Below are 19,059 nucleotides of genomic sequence, written 5' to 3'. Positions count from 1 at the left end.
GCATTTCTGTAAATAGATGCACCTTTAAAACAATATTTGAACTCAATAACCTTAGACCTATTTCACATATTCTCGAACCAGCATATCACAATCCGGAGAAGATATTAGCGCTCTGCTCACATGCTCTTGAATCTTTTGACTTCGCCCATCTGCCTCTGTTCGGAAGATGAAAGTATACTAGAGTCATGTGGGAGGATGACAGTTTTGTGATGTTCTGCTTTTGCTGTGTTTGTGCTGCTTTCTTCTTTTCATCTCTGTCTTCCTATACTCCTCAATTACATCTTTCTTTCTTTCTTTCTTTGCACCCAAGATTACGTTTGACAAAGCAAACCCTTGTTAGGTTTTTGCTGTTTTACTGTTTTAATTTGATGCTTTATACATGTAATTTACCAGATTACCTCTGCCGAGAGTTTAAATATTGATGGTCACAAGGCCCTTTTTGTGAGAGAGGAGTGAACTGCTTGTCTGAAATCCTTCCAAGTAAGCATCTCAGAGTTCATATTAACCTATTAGTACCGTTTGTCTTGTCAATTTTATTTATCACAAACATATATTTGCGTTGTTTTTCAGTCAACCACAGATGTTTAATTTAGAAATTGACGACGTGTAGCATGAATACAATATTCTTCTCAAGGGCTAAAACTGTGGACTTACTTGAAAGACAGTCTTGAGACAAAACACCACATCTACCTGATATGCACTGCATCACCAACTGAATATCTGAAATTGATATAATATGGTTCTGTTCTCAATAGAATGAATGCTCATTTTGGTCAGATAAAGTAGCACACATCATTTGTCAGTTCCTTTTTTGTGCTTGGTCTTGTAGATTAATTTGGTTTGCATATTTATATAATTGTACATTGTTTTAATAAATGTACTTAATTTAACATTCTTTGTGAAACAGTAGTGTCTTGCGTATCTTAATATGCAATTGTTTTCTTTTCTGACTTAATGGCACATTTTTGTAATTCAATGTCAAATTTGGTTAAACTATGAGGGATAAAAAGTTTCATTTATTCAGTTAATTTCAAACGGAAGGCAGAAGGTAACTTGCCTTTGCAGACTGTTATATATTAAACTATGAATGTACTAACACGTTTGGTTTATTATAAGTTTAAAGGGATAGTTCACCCAAAAATGAAAACTAGCCCATGATTTACTCACCCTCAAGCCATCCTAGGTGTATAAGACATTCTTCTTTCAGACGAATACAATCGGAGTTATATTAAAAAATGTCCTGGCTCTTCCAAGCTTTATAATGGAAGCCCATATTTTACTTCATAACGTGTTAAATATGGATATTTTTCTTAGAAAAACCCATCGCTTCACTTCAGAAGGTCTTTATTAACCCACCCGGAGCCGTGTGGATTACTGTTGTAATGGATGGACGCACTTTTTTGGGGCTTCCATTCACTGCCATTATAAAGCTTGGAAGAGCCAGGACATTTTTTAATATAACTGAAAGAAGAATGTCATATACAGGGTACCCCCAGGATCCTCCAAATGAAATTCAAGGCTTTTTAAGGCCTTTTTAATGCCATTTTAAATGAAATTCAATGCCAACTTCGTACCCATTCTGACAGAAGTATGAGGGGAAAATGTCAAATCTGTATAAATTTTGAACCCTAGAAAATAATTATGTACAAGTAGGCTACTTGAATTAAATACAACATTTTATTTAAATTATCAGTTATATTTAATACATACGCAACAGTGTAACACATTTGATTTGTAATAAACAAATAGATTTGATCTTGGTGTTGAACACTACAGCCTTCGCAGCTCTGCTGCCTTGGTTGCAATTTTTTCGCCCAGGCTCTCAAGTTCTGTCAACTTCTGCTTGTAGCTTCTTCTCAACGCGTTTGACTTTGACTAGGAGGACGTCCCAGGGTTTGGAAGCTTTTTGGTGCTAACAGCCTCAACATACTTCATCATGTCTGGCCAGATGACAAGGGCGATGACCACAAAAAGGCAAAGCGAAGATTTTGGACTTTGTGAGATTACAGAAATCCTCCCTTCTTGCTGGCACATTGTGAAAAATTGTATGCAGAGCTCTTAGGAACTTCTCCATATGCCAGTCGGTGAATCCACATTTGACAGCATTATGGAGAGTATGCAGGCCACAACTCCCCACCACTGCCAGCTGAGCACCCCCAAAATGCTCTGCATGCTCCTGCTGCAACATCTCAAAAAAACGCCAATTAACATTGGGTCCATCCATAGACACAGAGACCATCTTCCTCAAGTCAAGGTCACATACACACTCCTAAAAGACATGAAAAGCACATTTTAAACAAAGACATTATATAGCCTACATAATAGCTAGTGTGATGGAGGTTGGGTTAAAAAATATTTATTTGTAAGCTACTTCCATTTAATCACACATAAGGAAGTTTTTATAATAATGTTACAATACATTTTTAATGACATAATATGTTTCTACTTTTTAAATAATGTCTGTCATAAATAAATCAAATTTATTTTGAAGCAATATTCTTCAGACTTTACATACTTAAATCTGCATAATTGTCATTTTTACACCAGGGCGTTATTTACTTTTATAAGGACAGTTTTTAAACCTTACTATATATATGCACTCTCTTTCCTATCAAATTCTTACATTTGATCAAATTCAGTTTTAATAAGGCTGCCGTTATCAATCAAATTAAGTCATTTACACTGCAAAATTGCAACTGTAATAAATAATTTTATGAGATTGATGTTTAAACAAATGATATAAAAAAACAATGATGCCTTTAAACAATAAACCAATAGGTGGCAGCAAGTGACCGTCTTAATAAATGAATCATTGAGTCATTCATTAAAACGATTTGTTCAAAATGCTGAATCATTCAATAACAAAACACAGCACTTTAGTGTTGCTTTTCTTTTGTAACTATTTTCGTCGTTGAAATAGAACAAAACGATATTGCGTCTAAATTGTAAGTGACTACATATTAGCTAGGCTAACTTACTTGTTTATTAAACTATACATTCAATGTAACGTTAACATTTGCAATCGTGATATTATAGAACAGCTCACTTGCTCGTGTTATGTTACTTTACTATATCATATATTATTTATAAACTAAAAAAACTCAACATTTTTAAAATTCATAATAAAAACTTACTTTGAAATGTTTGAGGAAGTCCACCGCCGTTGCATGCCCCATGAACTGCGAGCCGAAGTATCGTGACTGGACGTGGTCTTCCACCCAGTAGCGAATATGAAGGTCCAACTGCTTACTTTTCGTCATCTTATTGAGTCGGCCACGGGTCCCACACACGAGCACACCGACGGGCACGGGTCCGGTTCACCGGGAGCCGCTTTAAACCCCGTGAGGTGAAGCACGAGCAGCGCGAGGCTCACAGCGCGAGCGGGCTGCGGCATTATCACCCGCAACAACAAAAAATAATTAAAAAAAAGTAACCATAGTAACGGGTGCACGAGCTTTCGTGCACCCGTTGTGCAATGTTGAGTGCACATCGCGCTCAACGTCATAGCAGTAAGCGCGATGTGCACTCAACATTACGCTGCATGAATTTTTAATTATCCCACACTAGTAACAGTTCATTTTGTTACGGTATGAACTTAATCCTAGGAAGAGTTAAAAAAAATAAGACCTTTGTAACGAAATCCAAGACTTTGTATACCAAATTCAAGGCTATTAAGGCCTTAATTTTAGATTATCAAATTTAAGACTTTTTCAATGCTTTTAAGACCCCGCGGGTACCCTGCATATACACCTAGGATAGCCTTAGGGGGTGAGTGAATCATAGGCTAATTTCCATTTTTGGGTGAACTGTCCCTTTAATAGCATCATTTGAGTTAGAAAATTATTGTAAAATTTTTTGTGGTGTCATGAATATTTGTTAATAATAATTTAACATCTTTGGTTGTTTCTCACTTGTGTGACAATGCCATATTGCAATACCTTTAATATTTACTGTTGATTATGTCCTGTACAAAGATTGTTTGCATTTTTATCCTTTGCTTGGTGTTTTCAGGATGCTCAGACTTTCAGCATTCCACTCATATTGTTGTCGTTTGGATTGCTGAGTGCATGAGATATTAATATCTACAGTGGATTCAAAAAGAATTTGGAGACTTAAAGGTATTTATTGTTTTTTTTTGTTTTAATGCGCCGATGGTCTAGCTTAAGTGTCCAAATGCTTTTTGATGCCACTTTATATATTAAGGAGATTTCTCGTTATAATGAACATTTAAATAATTGATTTAATAGGAATGCGTTCACTTTATGCATAACCATTATCACGTCTGTATTCATGTTTGAAGTTTTAATTGAAGCAAATAACATTTATGCAATCCTTAGTTTGATTCTGTTACTGAGTAATTGCCGAGTTCAGTTTGCCAGCATTTCTAAATTAGCATCTATACGAAAAGAGCAATCTGAATGTGTTTGTGCCAACATTTCTGCACTGGCATGTAATGAGTTATTTGAGAGAGAAATGAGTGTGGATGAAAAGCATTGGGTGGGGAAGACGCATAAGAATGTTTGAGACCTACATTTATTTTGAATTCATAGAAAAACATCCAAATTTATTCAAATGTGTCTCCCTTGGATCTCTGTACAAACTTCATCGTCATCAAACACCTATGTAAAATAAATAGAAATACCATGAAATGACAAATCTGCATTTTTCGTGTGTTTGTCACATGCAGCGCCTTCCCGCCCACAATCCTGGAGCAATAAATCACACTGATGTTTTTTTTTTTTAGCAAGGGGAGTGAATTTCTTACAAAACCACAAATCACATTTACATAGATGTACAGAATACATTGCAGCATGTATATATATATATCCTCTCTCCTTTTAGCAGGCCGTTTCTGTTATGAACTTGGAGCTCCATCAATATTTCTGCCAGGTTTATCTTTGCCACACAGAAATGAAAAAGGCCTCAGGTCTGAAGGACACATTGACGTTTGTTCAGTGGATTTAAAGTATGAGCTGAGAAAAAAAAACATTTCTAAAATCTACTGTAAATGGCTTTCAGGAGAACATTAGATGACCAATAAGTTCTGTGAAAGTTCATTTGCACCAGCAGATAACATCAAGCGGACAAAAAATGCCATTTCTGGACATGGGAAGTTGGTAAAGTGTATTAGTCATTACAGCTGTAGTGCGGTAGTAAAACTATCTGCGAGGGGCGATAATGTTTTGAGCTCTTCGCAGAGCTGTAAAGGAGTCTCTCTGAATGTCCTGAGGTTTTTAGTTTCCTCCCGGTCCCTTCATGCTAGTGTCTTTGAGAGACTGGTGGGCGGCGCCTGCCCTAAGATTACAGGCCGAAGGATCGCAGTAACCTGGCGGTCCAGCTGAGCCGGGAGGTCCAGGAACGCCCGGCTGACCCGGGGAACCAGGTAGACCCCTTTCTCCATCACGCCCGTCCTGACCGTACCCTGGTTTTCCAGGTTCGCCTGCAAGACAAAAACAGGTCTGTCATCACTACATTTCCAAATAAAAGCTCTAATTTAGATTCAAAAAGCCAAAGTGCAAGCCAAAGTTAATCTCACTTGCATTCCACATATTCAGAATACACCAACCCGAATGAGATTTGAGAATCAAATAAAAAATGTTTACATTACATATGAACTAACTTTTTTTTTAGGGCATACTGGGTTGAGGACCACTGCCACCCGGTGAATAGTGGGTGACATGCATTTAAGCGGGTAAATATAGGAGAAATATGGTCATTTTGATGTGCCACACTTCCTGCTACCAGCAGGTGGCGCTTTGGCTATAGCTGTCTTCAGGTTAGGACTATTATGAAAAGTGAAGTTTAAGGCAGATTGGACATTTTATGCCTGAGTTACAACAACTTCCTGTTTCGTGGCGTAAATCGCATACATTAACACTTAGCCCAGTGTGGCATAATTTAACGTGTTTCTAGCATGTTTGGTACTTCATGGCATATTTAAACGTGTTTCTGGCAGGGCATTACAGTGTAAAGCATGCCATTTCCTGTTGCCAGCAGGTGTTCAGGTCAGGACTCTAATAAAATGTGAAGTTTGGGGCAGATCGGACATTGTATGCCCAAGTTACATCAACTTCCTGTTTCATGGCGAAACATCGAATTTTGTCAGGCCGTCACGGACACGCCCTTCAACGAAAAATCAAGATCTCAAGAGGAGTTTGTTAAAGTACGTCTGGAAATGGCAAAAACTGCAAAAAATTTGCTGAGAAAATTCCAAATATCTCACTTCCTGTTGGGTTTTCAGATTTTGCTCCCAGTGACTTTTTTGCAAGTATTGGGCTGTTACATGTTTGTGCTGAATTTCATACTTGTATGCGAAATGTAGCGCAAACTGCGCTTAATTGAAATTTCGTAGGTGCCGCTATCGAGCCATTTTGCCACACCTAATTCTGAAACCCATTTCAGACGTAAATTTTCACCACTTCTGATGTGCGTGCAAAGTTTCCGAGCATGTTTAGGCCCTCAAAAATGCGATTCATTTCGGAGAAGAAGAATAATAGACCGAGCAATTCCAATAGGGTCCTCACACCATCGGTGCTCGATTATGCTTTATTGGCATAACTTAGAGAAAGCACCTGCAAATTCTGCTAAACATCTCCTTTCGTGCGATATAGACGAACACATGAGAGTGTGTAAAAGGCAGAATTTGTATATTTTGGGTGATCTACTGGTTTAGCATATCATTTTAAAATCTCTTCAAGTAGGCTACTGAATAAAATGCTATAATATAAATTGAAAATATAATTGACCTCAGCACATGGCACTGCAGCTGATCTGTCCATTCCAATTAGACTACAAGGTAATGACTGCATAAGAAATCCCATTTAAACAGACGGCTTCATTCGACTGACAGTAAGTATCAGTGACACACATACAGCGACAACAGAAGGCTTTGTATACCTCCAATTCATCGACGTCTGACAGCTTCATTTAACACCAATTTAACTTTGCTTTCAAAAGTCTATTACCAGGATGGAGCTAAATATATCTCCAGTATCATTGTAGAAACGAATTGAGTTGTTTCAGATGGAATTGGTTTGCAGACGATATTCATTAAAACCTCTTCCATTTATGCATTAATACCATGATTTTTTTTGACAAGAGGAAGTAGGATATGAGACACAGTCAGAACTGACCTGGTAATCCAGGAGGGCCCGGCATGCCTTTGGGTCCCCGAACTGTAGGTCCCCTGTCCCCTCTGTCTCCCAGCTCACCTGTAACACACACACAAACACAATTCAATACCACTATAACAATAAAAATTAAAAAACCTTACAAAAATGACTTCAGTAATTACTAGAGCGTTTATCATGGTTTTCACTTTAGAATACTGATCCTTCTGAAGGATTTAATAATACCCGAGTCATTACTAGTGGGTTACCATGATCTTCACTTTAGAATGAATTATACATTATGCATTATTCATGTTAATTATGAAGCTGTATGTAGTAGTTCTTAGTAGTCCTCTGAGAGGTATGAAAAAAATTGTACGTTATTGATTAGCTAATTCAACTGAGCGCTATTACTTACTAATTCAGTAATCAGTTTCTTGTTAGTTAATAGTAGTTATTAGAACGCTAATAGTGTGTTACTCATTTGTTCCTGTGCAGTTATTTATTAATTCTGCACTATGTAACTTTTCCGTCCGCTAGAGGTCGCCTATTCAAAACAAAGGTGTAGTTTGATGACGCCACGTTTGAGCGCAGAATCTTGGGACATGTGGTCTTCACCTCACAGCCGGTGGAAAAGAGTTCAGGATAGGACTCATGTTCATGGATGCGATTATTAACGTTACTGTAGTATGAAGGAGAAGCAGGAGCGATTGTTAATAAGAGGAGCGCAACACAAGCCTCGCGAGCAGCAGAACTTTTATTATGGCATAGTCGCCAGCGGGACTTTTATTATGACAGTCACCGGCGCCACTTCCGCTTTTTTCCGGTCACGTGTATGAGGTAACGCAGCTCTGTTTATCATATTAGATACATCTGAGTGTGTTGAAAAGGAAGTTATGACGTTCTCTCGGCGGCTGCGATGACACTTGTTCACACTGCAGTGAGAGTAAAGCGTTTCTGCAAAATAAAAACGGAAACCGAGGGTAACGCAGATATGACGCAATTGACAGGCGACTTCCTCACACGTCCCGGTTCCTTGGTTAAAATAGCAATTTCTCACGATTTACAAATAGTTGGAAACATTTGGGATATTTTAAGTACTCAACTGAAGAAAATATATAACACTGGCCTAGTGGTTTTTGGATATTTTACTGAAAATGTTTAATGACGGAACAGTATTCTAAAGTGTTACCTATATGTATTTTATTAAATCGCACTATTGTCATTTTAGTTTTAATTAAATACATTTTAGATTTAAAGGCACAATTTACACAATTTAAAAGGTAATTTTCTCCACTAGAGGTCGCTTATTCAAAACAGGCGTAGCTTGATGACGGCTTGATTTTGCATAATCATGGGAATTGTCGTCTTCACCTCTACAGCCGGTGGAAAAGAATCCGACGGAACTCGGGCAGAAATCATATTCATGGATGAGCTAATGTATTAAATATTTATTAACGTTACTGTAGTATGAAGAAGGATGGAGCGGAACGAGCTCCGCTGGAACGATTGCTAATGAGAGACAAGCGCGACACACGGCTCGAGAGCAGTGGAGCTTTTATTATGCCGCAGACGAACGCTTCCGCTTCTTCTGGTCATGTGTATGTGGTAACACAGTAAGCAAGATGGATATTAGGCATGGTAAAACCAAGCGGCAACCTCCCGCAGTTTCTCTTGAAGCCAATACGGAAGTGACTTAAACTGCAATTCATCGACTGGCCGCTAGAGACCGGCTCTGAATTTTGCCCTTCATGACAACTGTGAGGGGGGTGATTTTTTTTTTAGAACTCATTCGTTTACGTAAAGCCTTAAAGTTCTGCATAATTAAGGGCATGACCACTTTGAGTGACAGGTGGATTGCTGTTTGTCTGCTGTCTGTTAGTCATCACGTCACCTCAGCTCCAACCACGTCCCGCCTCTTTGCCCATTTTCTATTATCCGGGAGTGGCGCGTGATGACGCGCTGCCAAGATGGCAACGGCCAGCTCGACCCTACTTTACGCTTCAAAACTGCTCTTCAGAATCCTATGGGTGACGTCACAGACACTTCGTCCATATTTTTTTACAGTCTATGGGTAAAACAAGGTACTCGCGGTAAATCAAGAAAGAGAGATTTAAACAATAAGACTAACTGTGTTGAGCTATATAACAATGATTCGTTTTCTGTTGATGAATGTATCCAAACAGTTGCTCACCTGTCTAATAAAACACATAATATATTAAAGCGTCTTTGGTGTTTTCATGGTTTCTATAAAATAAAACGGAAATCAAGGGTAACGCGGTCATTGTCATTGATATGTCATTGATAGGCGACGCACGGACACAGTCCGTGTCCTGTTTAAATTCTCGGAAACATTTGTGATAATGTAAGTACACAAGTCAACAAAATCACATTGTTCTAGTGGTTTTTGGATATTTTAATCCAAAAATCTTACATATTGTGCTTTTAATTATTAGCTTTTCATCAAGTCGGGAAGCCCCTGCAGTATTTCATTACATCATATGTTATTCTAGGACCAACAAGCGGTCCAAACTCACAGTGCTATTTTAACTCACCTTTCGGCCCCTTGATACCCAGAAGTCCCGGTGGCCCTTTGAGTCCCGGGAGTCCTCTTGCACCAGCATGCCCAGGGAAGCCGCTGTCACCTGGGGGTCCGGGAGAGCCAGGGGGACCAGGTTTGCCTGGCAGTCCGACCGCTCCAGACTCTGGTCTTCTCAGACTGGCAGCCAACTGGGCCAGCTGCTCTGAAAAGGCAAAGACCAAATGCACTAATGAATGTGAATGGTCCCCTGCTATTAGCACAGCTCATTTTTATTTCATTTCTCCATTGATTTTGCAGTTGCACTCACTAATTAGAGTCATTTAACACTGCACACCGACTGCTTTGTGATTTGTCTATTGTGCTTCTGTACTAATGTTAGGGCGCCTCCTTGAGGTTGATCCATCTTCCTGCTCTTTGTCTTCACATAATTCTTCATGTACGCTACACTTAAAGGTGCAGTAAGCGATTTCTGAGAAACCCTGTTGATATTTAAAATCAACCCAAATAAACACACCCCTCCCTTCATTGCTCTGCCTCCAAAATGCACAAACATGCAATGTTAGTGTGGATGTGTCTTTATCATAGATGAAGCAATGCAAAATAATGCTTCACAGCAAAGATGAGGAACGAACAACAAGGAAGAACAATAAATGAACATATGGTACACAAGAGTATATACAGGGAGTGCAGAATTATTAGGCACGTTGATTTTCTGATCATATTTTTTTTCCAGGCACATTTGACCAATTCCAAACCACAGTAATCCTAATACCTACTATTAATTTAGTATTTAATAATGTATAAGTGATATATAATTGTTCATGAAGGCTGGAAATGAAAAACACCTTATATTCAGGTGTGCAGAATTATTAGGCATGTTTTCTTTTACAGATAAATTGAGCCAAAAAAGAGATTTAACTCAGACTGAAAAGTCAAAAATTATTAAATGCCCATGAGAAGGATGCAATACTAGACATTGCAGTTAAGGCATGACCATTGGACAGTGAAATGCTCGTTGGGTCAGCAGGGTCAGACAAAAACATGTGGCGGAGAAAAGACACCTGTTAACCGCAAAATAATTAAGAATTAAGGTGAAGAATTAAGGGTGAAACCATCAGGAACCCTTTAGTCTCCAGCGCCACCATTTTCCAGAGCTGCAACCTACCTGGAGTCTCCAGAAGTGCAAGGTGTCAGGATCTCAGAGACTTCAGTTAGGTAAAGAATCCTAAAAAATGACACCCACTAGATAAGAATCACAAGCTGAAGTGTTGTAAAATACATGAAGCCTGCTTTTTTATAGGCTTTATAGGTTTTATAGGTTGAGAGTGACTCTTGAAGGACCAGCACCACATCCTCTAGTACCACTGTTTGAAGAATTCATCTTCCAGAATCTGGCAGTACGTTTTGGGAGTTCATTTTAGTCCATCCTGAAGTCACCATTTGCAGAGATGGACTAAAAATGAACTCCCAAAACGTACTGCCAGATTCTGGAAGATGAATTCTTCAAACAGTGGTACTAGAGGATGTGGTGCTGGTCCTTCAAAAGTCACTCTCAACCTATCTGTCCATAAAGCCTATAAAAAAGCAGGCTTCATGTATTTTACAACACTTCAGCTTGTGAATCTTATCTAGTGGGGGTCATTTTTTAGGATTCTTTACCTAACTGAAGTCTCTGAGATCCTGACACCTTGCACTTCTGGAGACTCCAGGTAGGTTGCAGCTTTGGAAAATGGTGGCGCTGGAGACTAAAGGGTTCCTGATGGTTTCACCCTTAATTCTTCACCTTAATTCTTCATTCTTTTGCAGTTAACAGGTGTCTTTTCTTCACCACATGTTTTTGTCTGACCCTGCTGACCCAACGAGCATTTCACTGTCCAATGGTCATGCCTTAACTGCAATGTCTAGTATTGCATTAGTATTGCATCCTTCTCATGGGCATTTCATAATTTTTGACTTTTCAGTCTGAGTTAAATCTCTTTTTTGGCTCAATTTATCTGTAAAAGAAAACATGCCTAATAATTCTGCACACCTGAATATAAGGTGATTTTCATTTCCAGCCTTCATGAACAATTATATATCACTTATACATTATTAAATACTAAATCAATAGTAGTTATTAGGATTACTGTGGTTTGGAATTGGTCAAATGTGCCTGGAAAAAAAATATGATCAGAAAATCAACGTGCCTAATAATTCTGCACTCCCTGTACAAGCAAGAGTTTGTTGTAGCTCCAGACAAACAATGACACTCAAAACATTACAACAACAATATATCTTGGTTCTGTAAAACATGGCAAACCCAATGTTACTGACATATGGAGTAGAAACAACGCAACTTTGGCCTCAGTTTTCAGGCCTTCCAGCTTAGGTCTCTCCAGCACTGAAAAGCTTTTCTAATATTAATGCGGGTCCTAAAGAGAGAGTGAGCAAGAGGGAGATTTGAAGAAAGATTGTAGAAAGAGAGATGGCTGAGAGACATTACAAAAGAGAAAAGGTCTGAGGAATATTATTGGGAAAAGAAGGGTTGCAGGCAAGAGCTTTAGGACCAGCGTTAATATTAGAAAATATTAAAAAAAATTGCAAAGCTTTATTTTGCTTCGCTTCTACTATGATAAAAAGACACCCACTCTTACATTGCATGTTCGTGCATTTTGATTAAATTTGAAGAAAAAGAAAAAAAACTGAGGTCAATTTTTTTATATAATAAAACACACACAAATGAACTGTTCATTCTGACTTTAACCATGAGTTACTGTCATTTTAACTTGTGGTTAAAGCAATGATTCACAATAATAATTAAGCTGCTTTTAACCTTGGTTTATAAAACTCTGTGAAATGCTGTAATGTTATGACCAGTTGTTTAACAACAAATAATCAATCATAAAGTGCTTCGGTGCTTACCTCATTAAATATGCATGTGCTTTGTACAATCTCAGCACCATTCATAAATTATTCTGCGATCATTTTTCTTTCTATATACTATCTTTTTGTTCACACTGCTTTATCCTGGGTTAGTAATTAAAACAGTGTAGTTTGTTTTACATATTTCACATTGTACACTAATACACTCTGGGTTTCCTATTTGCATATTTATAATGTTATTATAAGGGATAGTTCATCCAAAAATGAAAATTGTCATCATTTACTCACCCTTATGTTGTTCAAAACCTGTATGAGTTTCTTTGTTAGGAAACAAAAATACTATGGAAATCAATGGCTACTGTCAGCTGTTTGATTACTGACATTTTTTAAAATATCTTCTTTTGTGTTCAACAGAAGAAACTCATACAGGTTTTGTGACAGAGCGACACGCATCATAATCTGAAGACCATGCCCACCGGGGGGTGGGAAACAATCAAACCGTCTCCATTGACTTTTGTATTGCGTGAAGCGGCCTCCTTGTCATTTTTGACTTGTAACAAAAAACAGAACAATGTCTAAAAGCTGATATGTGACAAGGTGTACAGAAAACAAGCTAAAAAACCAAAAACCCAGAAGTTTTATAAGCTGTTGACCCAAAAAACGAGCGTTTAAGGACACAAAAGTGGATACAGGCAATTGAGACAGAGCGCAACATGTTATATTACACCTACTAGAGGGGAACGTAATCAGCGACAGGAAATATAATATATAAAACTAACATTTGGATATTTGACTTAAAAGTGACAAAATGTTTACTGCACACATAGGCATACTGAGTGTCAGGTTCCCAAAATGTACCCATTCTTCCTGCTGATGCTTCACGTCTTATTGCCTGTATCCACTTTTGTCTCCTTAAAGGGTTAGTTCACCCAAAAAATGAAAATTCTGTCATTAATTACTCATCCTCATGTCGTTGGACACCCGTAAGACCTCCGTTCATATTCGGAACACAAATGAAGATATTTTTGTTGAAAGCTGATGGCTTAGAAAGGCTTCAGATAGGCCTCCATTGGCATTCAGTACATTTATACTCCCAAGACCCATAAAAGGCACTTAAAACGTTGTTACAAAGTCTATCTCACCACAGTGACTCTACAAAAATTTTACGATGCGACGACAATAGTTTTTGTGCGCAAAAAAAAATCAAAATAACACCTTTATCCAACTTGTTCTTGTCTTCCGTGTGTGCCTCCACGACGCATGCGCGAGAATATGGCGCAGATCCGGCGTTCGGACACATGACCCAGAAGCGATTTGTTTACAAGCAGAGGAAGACACGCATATCTAAGCTGTTGAATTCTACATTGATCGTGCTTTAGGTCTCGGCGTAGTTCTCAAATTGGGGTTAAAGTGTGCATTTCATGGATTCCCGAACCCCGGCACTACGTCATATTCTCGCGCATGCGTCGTGGAGGCACACACGGAAGACAAGAACAAGTTGGATAAAGGTGTTATTTTGATTTTTTTTTGCGCACAAAAACTATTGTCGTCGCATCGTAAAATTATTGTAGAGTCACTATGGTGAGATGGACTTTGTAACGACGTTTTAAGTGCCTTTTATGGGTCTTGGGAGTGTAAATTTACTGAATGCCAGTTCTTACAGGTGTCCAACGACATGAGGGTGAGTAATTAATGACAGAATTTTCATTTTTGGGTGAACTAACCCTTTAAACGCTCGTTTTTTTGGGTCGACAGCTTATAAAAACGTAGTTCTGTGTTTATTAGCTTGTTTGCTGTACACCTTGTCACATAGCAGCTTTTAGACATTGTTCTATTTTTTTTTTATAAGGCAGAAATGACGAGGAGGCCGCTTCACACAATACAAAATCAATGGAGGGCATTGGATTGGTGGAGTCTGCACCATTCTGGTCTGAAGATCTTTCCTGCAACACTAAAGGTGCAGAGGAAGCTGCTATGGCAAGATGGACATGTATATGAATTTTTATTGAATTTAAATTCTGCTTCCTTTAATTCAAATTCGAATTGTAATTCTAGATCCTGTTTTTGACATCAATTCAAATTCAAGAATTGAACTGGAATTTAGGAGTCATTCCCAATTCAATTCTGAATTGTGCACAAGCCTGTTATAGAGGGTATGCGTGTTGATTATGGCCACTGAGTGGCAAAAAGACTGACGCAGCATTGGTTTTCAGCGTGAATGCCACAAGAAACACATCTAAAACGGGAAAGAGCTTTGAGATTGACTGTACAAACAGATTTGACAAGAAATCTGAGGTATATTTTGACAGAATGTCGAAAGCTACAGCAAAGAGAAGCAAATGGATTGCTGCAATTCACAGAAACAACTGGACTTTCAGTTATTTTGTGTAAATATGTTGAATTTTGGGGTAAAATCATACCCTATATGTTGTATTGACAACTCATCAATTAAATATTTACCATTGTATATTCTGCCTAATTTGATGTTTTTAAATAAACACTGACAAAAACTATACAAGTTTTAGGGCTGGATGATATGATGATATATATATATAACATTGAAGTGATCACCTGGATTTAGACCTACCTATATTGTATTTATAAAAAGCATTCACAGGCAAATTTGCTTTATGTAATTCCCCTCGAAATCAGGCACATTTAAATGTCAGGAAACACGATCATGGACGCATGTCAATATCCATGGATCACTGGATCTTTGGTAAGTTGTAAGGAACACTTATATTGAGTCCAACCTTTAATTTAAACTGAAAAACGTTTGTTTTACAAGTGTTTTCGCAGTTTCCTCTATTAACTTTAGTCATGCAGCAGCTCTTTTGCCAGTCCGGCTGAGGGGACGTGTTTCGGCAGGAAAGTGACGTCCATGCACACCCTCTATTCAGTCATTCTATGCAAAGTCTTGTACGTGTCACACTGCATTTCTCCTATGTTTTAGTTCTGACCTTCTGCCCGATTTCCTGGATTCCCCTGTGGTTTTGACCCTTGACTGTCATATGGATTTCGATTGTGGATTACCCCTAATAAAAGCTGCGTTTGGATCTTCACCCAAGTCTCGGAGCAGTTCATGACTAATAGACACAACTATCCCTAATATAAAGCACATGAATGAATAACTGATGCTGTTTGTGACTGGCTGTCTACCCTTAACATTCTAGCACCGCATTTGTTTCACACTTTACTCCTTCGGCACTGCAATTCAGGCTAAAATGCTCCTTCTCTATGTCGCTTTGAATAAAAGCTGAATGTGTCAGATATGGCTTGGTGAGTATTCCACCTGGTCTGACTCCTTATTGCACACACTTTAAGCGGCTTTATGTTTTGGAAGTAAATAGACCCTAGACTAATTTTACTTTGTTATAGCTCTGATATTTTGATGTGAATAAGCAGATCATTTGCCTGCTTTCAATATTCACTCAAAGCTGTGTTGCAGAACGCTGTTAAAGCTCACGCCTTTCATTTGCCCTCATTCATCCCTTTGAATGGTGTTCTTTTACATTTTCAATTTGCAATGGGAAATTGAGCATAAAGGAAGAGCATTGCTGCCGTTTTTACAACTTTCTTTTTCATTGTGCGAAGGGATAAAAGGGCAGACCGATTTATTCATGATGTAAAGAATCCAATCCCAGGCCCTGAGCCATTGAGCAGAGGCTAGGGTACAGTGAATTTCAACTTTCAGTCGGAAAACGTCCTGAAAATGTATGCAGCACAATGCTTGACTGAGCTTTTTCAGGGAGTTTTTGGCAGAGGAAACCAAGCTGAAGGAGGAAATTCATCACCATGAGGCAAAAGTGCAGATCAGCACTGAAACGAAAATGAATTTTTCAGTGAAATGTGAATGAAAAAGTCATGAGGGAATCGGTGGCGTGCGCTCAAGAGGACTTAGAGGGAGGCAGAACTGATGGCTAACTTTAGCGATGTGTCTCTGCTCATCAGAGTAGAATCAAAAAGAATCTTTGAAACAACACACATTTCCTCTTCTTTTCATCTTACTCTTTCCTTCTGTGGTCAGTAGATGCGTTCTCCTTCCTGGAAAGTTCTGATGCTCTGACGGCAAATGTGCTGCTTTGTATGCATAAAAGGAAATCCTTTTATTTTTTGAAATGATAAAAATGTTGGCTTCCAGACTCACCCTGCATAACGCGCATACACACTTGTCTGATGTGTTGATCACTTGGTTCTTTACCCTGTGAACACAGGAGGAGTTGTTTGGAAGAAAAATCACAAAATCCTGTTACTGTATTCTGATCATTTCATCTCTACAACAGAAAATTGGAATAGGAATGAAGTGTTCTTTAAAAGCGGCAGAAGCTTTCAGATATCAGCACGGTTTCTAATCAATATGAATTTTTTTCTCAATATACCTTTCCAAACATGAGTGTGTACAACAAAACACTGATAACTACAGGGTTTCCACACACATTAGCCATTGAATTTTCCGTTTCTAAAACATGTCATCCATGACTATTGGATAAGGATGAACCAATATTCATTTGGTAAAGATTGCACTCACAAAGAGCAATTTTTAGCTAATTAAATATACTTTGACTTGAGCATAACAGAACCAAATTATAGTCACTATAGACACTTAGGCTGTGTTCACACTTGACGTGTTTTTTGACAAGAAAAAGTTGACAAGAGCGCTCTTTTAGTAAACAAAAAAAAAAAGCTGGAAGCGTTTGGTTCCAAATAGCAGCCTAGGGCGTCTTTTGTTGCTATAACAACAGCTGCAACAAGAGTGCTGTGTGGTGCAGAGATACAAAATGTCGAGAAAGAGAATGTTGGCTCTTGTGTTGGCTTTTGCAGTTAACCGGGAGGAGAATGTCGGTTCACAATGACGTTTATGGGTGCACGACATTATACGGGGAAGAAAACATTATGGTGCTTATACTAATTTAGTCCAGGGTCACGAGTCATTGGTCAGCTGTCAAAAAGGCGCTTGACGTAGGTCATTTTAATCAGAAAAGTTGAACTTTTTTCAACTTGAAAAGACGCTCTGAGCTGCAGAAAGAAGTCGGCATTGCCATTTAAAAAAGCGCTCACAACTTCATAGGATTATAATGTAAAACAGACGTGGCAGCTTCAAAAAAGACGTCAGGTGTGAACACGCCCTTAAAGGGCTGGAAATTTCATTTTCATGATATTTACAGGTTTTCAATGACCCTAGGAACCCTGTACATATCAAAATCACCTAAAATTATATTTTTTCCACCCTGTTGTCTTAATGTGGAAATGTGAACACATGAATGGATGAAATGGGCAAACATTTCAAAAAAGGAGCTCATTATAATACCAAAAATTAGCACCGTTCAAAAGTTTGGGATTGGTAAGATTAAAAAAAAAAGTTTTTAATCAAGTCTTTTATGCTCACTAAGGCTGCATTTATTTGATCAAAATACAGTATCAATAATAATATTATGAAACTAAGATTTTAAAATATATATTTTTATAATTTTTTTACAATGTATTTTTATTTTAATATATTTTAAAATGTTATTTATTCCTGTGATGTCTAAGTAAAATTTTCAGCATCATTACTCCAGTCTTCAGTGTCACATAATCTTTCAGAAATCATTCTAATATGCTGATTTGCTGCTCAAAAAACATTATTATCAATGTTTAAAACTGATAAACCGATTATTTAAAAGAACAATTTATTTGAAAAAGAAATCTTTTGTAATATTATAAATGTATTTACTGTAGCTTTTGATCAATTTAAATCATCTTTGCTGAATAAAAGTATTAAAAAAATATCTTACTGACCACAAACATTTGAATGGTAGTGTACATGTGCAACAAAACTACCAAGAATAACGCCTTAATAAACTGACAGAACACTGATAATGCCGTTTATATTAGGTAAAGGGCATACATTTATTTGTCCGTCCCTTTTGTTTTTCATCTATACACAGCATTGTCTTATAAAGCTTGATCGCTAATCACACTCTCTTTGAGAGGTTGGAGACATACCGCTGGTCCCTGGGTGCCACGAGGTCCTGGAGCTCCTCTGTTCCCCTGCATGCCACGCGGTCCAGGACTACCAGGAGGCCCCTCAATGCCAGGCTGCCCACGGGAACCTTCTGGCCCTCTGTTACCCGGATCTCCCTGGTTACCAACCTGAATTACACCAGAGATAGATGTAAATAGATGTCTTTCATACAGTTAATCATTAGAATGATTTAGTGTTTCAATGTTATCTCTGAGGGCTACAGTGAGCTGAGATAAAGCCAAGGAAAACTCTTCATGGATATCTGAAATCAGAACCGACAGCTGAATAGTCAAAAACAATCATGAGAATACTGATCAAAAACTCACTTCGCCTTTAGCTCCAGGTTGGCCAGGATCACCCTAAGTACATGAACAGTAAGAGAATTAAAGTTCACTATCTCAAAAAGCTCAGTGTACATTAGCATACTGCATTCCTATTATTTTCAGCACAGTATTTCAGAGCTACTCACAAGATCTCCCTTGTCTCCTGGCGTTCCCTCGGCACCTTGATCTCCCTAGAATAAAACACATCACCGTGAAGGA

The 19,059-nt window shown here is 38.2% G+C and overlaps 1 protein-coding gene across 1 annotated transcript in view; it reads right to left on the bottom strand.

Moving 5' to 3' along the window:
* Positions 1–4,514: 4,514 nt before the first annotated feature.
* Positions 4,515–19,059, bottom strand: part of col9a1b (collagen, type IX, alpha 1b) — a 34,779-nt gene continuing 20,234 nt past the window's right edge. The window contains exons 26-32 of the mRNA XM_079842402.1: positions 18,987–19,031; positions 18,844–18,876; positions 18,499–18,645; positions 16,661–16,715; positions 9,665–9,853; positions 7,134–7,211; positions 4,515–5,440 (exon numbers count right to left, since the gene is read on the bottom strand). Coding sequence (XP_079698528.1) covers positions 5,235–5,440; positions 7,134–7,211; positions 9,665–9,853; positions 16,661–16,715; positions 18,499–18,645; positions 18,844–18,876; positions 18,987–19,031 — 753 coding nt within the window. The 3' untranslated portion in view covers positions 4,515–5,234. The remainder of the gene's footprint in view (positions 5,441–7,133; positions 7,212–9,664; positions 9,854–16,660; positions 16,716–18,498; positions 18,646–18,843; positions 18,877–18,986; positions 19,032–19,059) is intronic.

Source organism: Gobio gobio, assembly GCF_949357685.1.
Source record: "Gobio gobio genome assembly, chromosome: 18".
In the NCBI taxonomy this organism is placed as follows: Eukaryota; Metazoa; Chordata; class Actinopteri; order Cypriniformes; family Gobionidae; genus Gobio; species Gobio gobio.
The sequence above is the reverse complement of the archived record's forward strand: the minus strand, read 5'-3'. Positions and strand labels throughout refer to the sequence as shown.